The sequence below is a fragment of the Pomacea canaliculata genome, linkage group LG8, assembly GCF_003073045.1.
Source record: "Pomacea canaliculata isolate SZHN2017 linkage group LG8, ASM307304v1, whole genome shotgun sequence".
In the NCBI taxonomy this organism is placed as follows: Eukaryota; Metazoa; Mollusca; class Gastropoda; order Architaenioglossa; family Ampullariidae; genus Pomacea; species Pomacea canaliculata.
Genome location: NC_037597.1, coordinates 1612362 through 1619079, shown reverse-complemented (window position 1 = coordinate 1619079; position 6718 = coordinate 1612362). Strand labels below are relative to the sequence as shown.

At 45.0% G+C, this 6718-nt stretch overlaps 1 protein-coding gene across 1 annotated transcript; it reads left to right on the top strand.

The window, feature by feature from the left end:
• Nucleotides 1-465: 465 nt before the first annotated feature.
• On the top strand, nt 466-5682 carry LOC112570629 (delta-like protein 1). The gene is made up of 5 exons (XM_025249166.1): nt 466-635; nt 3313-3432; nt 3603-3731; nt 4088-4198; nt 4811-5682. Exons 1-5 carry the CDS (start codon nt 569-571, stop codon nt 4930-4932), a joined length of 549 nt encoding a protein of 182 aa, XP_025104951.1. The 5' UTR covers nt 466-568; the 3' UTR covers nt 4933-5682.
• Nucleotides 5683-6718: the final 1036 nt, after the last annotated feature.

Here is a 6718-nt window from a genome sequence, read left to right as displayed (position 1 = left end):
ACACACACTTCTATGAAATTGCCTGATTACCTTTCTCGTTTCCTAGAAATATATCCTGCAATGGATTTCGTTCATATATATATATACTGCAATAATTATATGAACATTGCAGTTATATAAATGATATATATCCGCAAAAGGACTTTCAAAGACTCACACCAAACTGAACTCTGTGCGAAACTATAAAAGAACGGATGTCTCAAGCTCTGATCAGTGATTTAGGAATAAAATTCACATTCCTGTAGCTGTGACGAGGTTTCGGTGTCCTGCTCACAAGTTTGCGCAATCAGGACAAGTTTCCGCCAGGTTTGTTTGGTGATGGCAATGATGACATGTCTTTCCTTCTTACAGGTAAGAGGCTGACCTCTCAGGTCACGGTTCCTGCTCCCTGATTGGCTGAAACTGTGTGTGTGGGTGGGTGGGTGTAATGCCGCGCTCCGGAGACTTCACCTCCTAACGGCGTGTCACGTGGGCAGGTGTTTGCTGGGGGAGATCCTGTATGTAGTCTTGTCATTTGGGGAAACACTTGGCTGACTGAGTGTCCTCCGACTGTCGCCGTGTTGTCACGATGAGCTTGTACGTCCTTCTCCTGGTGTGGACTCTGGGCGCAGTGGACTGTGAGAGTAATGACACAGGTGAGTCGCATGGTACAGTATGAGTATAACAATTGTAGTTATGAATGTTATTGAAGTAGAAACATCCATTTAAAGCAACAAGCTAGCAGGTTTTATGGATTTCTGTAAACAGTGAAACAGAAATATTTATTGACAACCGTTAATTCATTTGTGTGAAAGTATAACAAAAAAGAAACATTTTTCATGGAAAGCGACCGACCTAAACTTGCAGTCCGGCTTCAGTGGTATTTTAAGGACAACCCTTTGGAGTTTATTCTATGGTTAGCTTGAGTAAAAACCAATAACAGGTGAAACGGGTGTGCGACCAATCGTACGGTAATCAGAGCAAAGGTCGTCGATGTTGTTCTACCGCTGATAGAAAATGTAATAGACTATCCACAACCTACTTTCATTATGCAATAGAAAGTCAGCTACAGCTCCACCCTGCTCAGTGGAGGACATCCTGTATGCATACCCTCATTTTAGGAGGGACAGCTTGTAACCTCAACATCCGGGAGAGAAGAGAGAGGGAGACCCACAGCTTCATTGCACTAGAGACAGTTTACAACCTGCTCTAAAGTTGTGATGGACACCGGCTGTCATGTTTGAAGCACTTTGTACTGGCGTGAATATAGACACACCCCAATGGTATGAAGCCGCATCTTCATCTTTATTTTGTTATTTATTCCCAAAATAAACAGGGAGTAGTTGCTACCAGATGATTTTTCCAAACACCGAGCAGATAAAAGCCTTTCGTTCGAGAGATCTTAGTCTTCAAATGGCATCATGGCCGCCAGGTGAGTCTGTGATGAATGTTCCTGTGGTGTCTCCAACTGTTGAACTTCCCTGTGAGGACACGCCACTGCGCTCTGACTGAGTCAACACGGGTGGGGAGGGTACCTGCAGGTCTCCATTCTCCAAGCTCACCTGTCTGTCCACACGGATACGCGGGAGGAAAGTGTGAAATCCGTCAGCAGAACTGAGAATGAAGTAAATTTTAAAAAGGTGTGATCACAGCAAGTTACACCTTGCTCACCAAGAGATTTACAGCATCAGCTTTTGTGATATTGTGTGTAAGCCGACATCATCGAAAGCTATACACCAATAAATTTCCGTGATTGCGACGCAGCAGGTGACCCCTGACCCCTGATCAAGTGCTAGAGGAGTACAGCAGAGTATGTTTATGTTAGCACCTATTCAGAGAACTGATTTGTTCATGTGCCGACTGCTGACCCCTATTCGTCGTCGTTGGGTCAACATGGCGGCACCTGCGAGGATTCAACGTTTTTCAGCCTGGGACAGGGGCGGACCGGACCTTCAGGGTACAGGGGAAGTAGATTGTCAGGTACATTTGTAAGTTGAAGACTGAGTGTCGTAAACAGGGTAATTTCTGTAAGTTGCGTTTTGATTGGTTTAGTTTATTGCTTGTTACTCCTCAAGAAGCATAGGGCCGCAACAACACCTCGCCAGCGGACCCTGTATAGGGCAGCATCCCTCAGTTGGGCCCAAGTGGTTCCCACGTCCTTTACCTCGCTCTCTACTGTTCTTCTCCAAGTCTTTGGTCTCTCAACTCTCCTCTTCCCCTGAGGGTTCCGGTCAAGTGCCTGCCTGGCCATGGTGTCAGCTGGCTTGTGCGTGTGTCCTGTCCACCCCATTAGCGCAGGGTGTGTCCTATCCACCCCATTGGCGCTTTATGATGTCCTGGCTTGTGGCATTCTGGTTGGTTCTTGTCCACAGGCTGCTGTTGGAGATCTTTTTCAGGCCATCTTATTCCCAGAATATGGCGTAGGCATCGGTTGGTAAAGGTCTTGAGCTTGTTGTTGATGGTGTTTGTCACTCCATCACGTGTTATGCCTTGTCAGAGAGCCTATAATGGGTATTATGGTCTGTCATCACTGAATATTAACTAAACAGAAGATTTGTTTGTAAAAGTTTAGAAATTAACAAATTCAGTCGTCGATGCGGACGCTATCCACGGGGAAAATCAGAATTTTCCTAGGTAACAAAGAGAAAATAAATGCGCTGCGTGATTGGCTGATGGGAGGCCACGTGCTGCTTCCGCCAGACTTCGGTCACGTGGCCACGTCTGCAGGGTTTCAACTCTTTCACCTGGGATACTGTGTCCTGCTCGCTAGGGTACACGGGAAGTAGCTATGATACTTGGAAATTGAAGACTGAGCGTCGTCAACTCAAAACGAGACTTGTATAACCGCTGTTATTATCATCAGATTATTGTTGAAACATATTTTAGTATAAAAACTAAATACTACGCCAGTGATTGATGTCAGCATCCTCGCCATCACCATCAAGCATTAGCAACAAGAGAACGTGCACAGTAAAGCATGATTTCACACCTGTACACCACAGTAGGATTTCACACCTGTACACACAGTAGGATTTCACACCTGTACACCACAGTAGGATTTCACACCTGTACACCAAAGTATGATTTCACGCCTGTACACACAGTAGGATTTCACACCTGTACACCACAGTAGGATTTCACACCTGTACACCAAAGTATGATTTCACGCCTGTACACACAGTAGGATTTCACACCTGTACACCAAAGTATGATTTCACACCTGTACACACAGTAAGATTTCACACCTGTACACCAAAGTATGATTTCACACCTGTACACCACAGTATGTTTATGCTAGCAACTGAAGAGACACCTGTTGTCTTGTCCCTACAGGTGACCCCTGCTCCACGTCCCCGTGTCTCAATGGCGGCTACTGCTATAAAGCCCCATCTTCCTTCCTGGGATACAACTGCATCTGTACATCAGAGTACAGTGGGAGGAACTGCGATGTTCGTAAGTAGAAGACCAAATGTAAACAAAATATATTTTCTGTCAATGAAGCTTTGTTTACTACATTGCGCGAATAATGTCGCCATAATCGTCCTTCTCACTACCAGCAAATAGTTCTCAACATCAATGTGTCAAACAAAATGTGTTTCTGACCGTGAAATGTGTCCTGACAGCTTCCCCCTGTTCGTCGTCGCCATGTCAAAATGACGGCACCTGCGGGGACTCCACGGGTGTGAACCCAGGGTACCCGGGGTACCAGTGCACCTGCCTGTCGGGGTACAGAGGAACCAACTGCGAAGTTTGTAAGTTGAGGACTGAGTGTGGTCAACATGAGATGTGATGTTTACAAGCTGCTTATTATGATCAGGAGACGACATTAACATAAAATTAGCTTTTGTTTTATAATAAACGAAATGCCAACGATTCCCTCAAATCGTCTCATCATTACTTACCATTACATAATCCTCATACCGTAGCGATGTATGTTTGTTGACTGCAATGATGACTCGGTTGATTGTGTTTGACAGATGACTTGGTTGATTATGTTTCGACGGATGACTCGGTTGATTGTGTTTGACAGATGACTTAGTTGATTGTGTTTGACAGATGACTTGGTTGATTGTGTTTGACAGATGACTTGGTTGATTGTGTTTGACAGATGACTCCTGCTCGTCGTCCCCGTGTCTGAATGGCGGCACCTGTGATGTGACATCTGTGGGGTACCAGTGTACCTGCCCCTCAGGGTACTGGGGCACAAGCTGCAGTTATAGTAAGTTGACTGAATGTGGTAAACACAACATGCGATCTTTATATTTTGCACTTTAATTACCGTGATGGAATTAATATTGTTAATAAATGTTTTATTATTATACGCAAACGAAGTACTTGGCAACGATATTATCATTACGGCGGAAGTAAAACAAAAACTTCATTTGAACTATTTCTTGACCTTTAACCTACAGAGTTTCGATGGCATAAACCACTTTTTCTCCGGGTACTCCGGTTTACCCCACACTCCCTCTTTCCCACAGTGCGAAATCATCTCAAGGTGGAAGCACTTTCCTTCTAAATAAACCAAAAATTAAACTGTAGTAACTCTCTTATAGCAAAAGGAGCAATGAGATATGGACATTCATCACTCACTCAGAATGGTGCTGGGGATGACAAGTGAAACAAATAGTGAAAGAACAAGTTAGTAGTGAATGCCTGTCATGGCTGAGTGCAATATCACTGGGTACAGGGTTAATGACTGAGTACAATACGTCGTGTATATAACAAGTCGTATAAACAAAATATTTCACACACAGAGCATGTCATGAATGAGTGAACAGAGTTGTGAGGGAAATGCTTTGCGATCTTCATTTTCTGTGACATGTTACAGCCAGTGACCTTTCGCCAGACCCTTCGCCATATCCAGGACGGCCACCTACGAGCAGCCTTCCTACTCCTCCTCCTACTCGACGAGTACCTATTACATATTGGTGCCGTTTGTGGTGGTGCTGAAGGTGGGCCTCATCATCTGCTGCATCTACTTCAGGAGACGGAGAGCCGTGGTAGTCCGGTCTGTCAGCACTTCGGTCAACACTAACGTTTCCAACCGAACTATCCCCCCACTTCACATGGCTGCCCCTCCGTATCGTCCTCGAGCTGACGTGGAGGGCGCCGCTGGGATAGCAACGATAAACCCTGGCTATGACGTCACCAGCGCCGCACCTCAGCACGTTACTTCCGGGGTGGAGCCTGGCATGGTCAGCGTCAATGGACGACATTGTCCGCCATCCTACGAGGAGACGGTCCAGCCACCGCCATGGCACAACGACAAGCAGCGACTGATTTAGTAGACAGCAACACTGCGCCGTGAGGATCAACGTCATCGCTGTCGACACCAACGATCAGCAGCACAACGTCAGCAGACATCAACATTGCACCGCGAGGCATCGCCATGTGACGTCAGCAGACATCAACGTTGTACCGCGAGGCATCGCCATGTGACGTCAGCAGACATCAACGTTGTACTATGAGGAACAGTCTAACAACAATAATACAGAGAGCAATACAAGTTTCAGCTCTTAATGACCTTTGCATAATAACAGCCTGATGGGTTGACAAAGGTGAAGGCTGCCCCCTAACCCAGGAAATATTTTATACCTGACTGTTTGTACGCGTGTCCCTCACACTTCTTTAATGTAGTAAAGAAAATGTAGAGACCTGAGAAAAAAAATTGTTCCTTTGTTAATACAGTTCAAACAAAAATGTTTTAAAAGTATTTTTACCTATTTTATTTTACACTTTGTATAGTCTTTTTTTAAAAAAAAATTTCTTCTCGATTTCTTGTTTCTTTTTAAAAGCAATCATCAAGGGAAAGAACTATTGCATTAAAAGTCTACACAGTTACAGTTCTTGTTGACCATTTACTTTTCTGAAGAAAAACAGTTTCTATTTTTTACTGCTTACAGACTGGATTGCTCAAATGACTTGAGATTGCATTGTGAATGAAAGTGAGTGCTTGGTGAAACTTGATAACTGTCATCTAGACTGTGAAACAGACATTTACTGACAATCGTTGTTTAATTAATTTGGGGGAAGGTATAACCGTAAGGAAACATTTTCCATGGAAAGCGACCGACCTATACTTGCAGTCCGGCTTCAGTGGCACTAAAATGGTATTTTTCAGTGGGATTTGTTTCGTGGTTAGCTTGAGTACAAACCAATAACAGGTGAAACGGGTGTTTGACCAATCACACGGTAATCAGAGTAAAGGTCGTCGATGTTCTACCGCTGATAGAAAATGTAATAGACTATCCACAACCTACTTTCACTATGCAATAGAAAGTCAGCTACAGCTCCACCCTGCTCAGTGGAGGACATCCTGTATGCATACCCTCATTTTAGGAGGGACAGCTTGTAACCTCAACATCCGGGAGAGAAGAGAGAGGGAGACCCACAGCTTCATCTACAGGTACTGAGGACAGCCTGTCGCCCCATCCCAAGCTACGGAGGACACCCGCACCCTAACGGTTTCAAGGAAAGCGGCCAACGACAAGCGACTGGTGCGATGGACAGTCTGTCACTCCACCTTCAGGGTGCGGAGGCCAACCAGTAGCTACACCCTAGCCTTATAACAGACAACAACATTGCGGACACTAACAACACAATATCATGGCGCCATGAACAGCAACAGGACCTCAAGAGACAACTACCTTACCCTGCAACAACACCACGACATCAGCAACATGTACACTGTTGTTATGGTGACCGTCTGCAAGACGCCCGTTGAGGTTTAAATGCG

Coding starts and splice junctions, on each gene's coding strand:
- LOC112570629 (XM_025249166.1), top strand. CDS start 569: ATGAGCTTGTACGTCCTTCTCCTGGTGTGGACTCTGGGCGCAGTGGAC. Junction 3,433..3,602: donor TGGGAGGAACTGCGATGTTC/GTAAGTAGAAGA, acceptor GTGTCCTGACAG/CTTCCCCCTGTTCGTCGTCG. Junction 4,199..4,810: donor GGGCACAAGCTGCAGTTATA/GTAAGTTGACTG, acceptor GACATGTTACAG/CCAGTGACCTTTCGCCAGAC.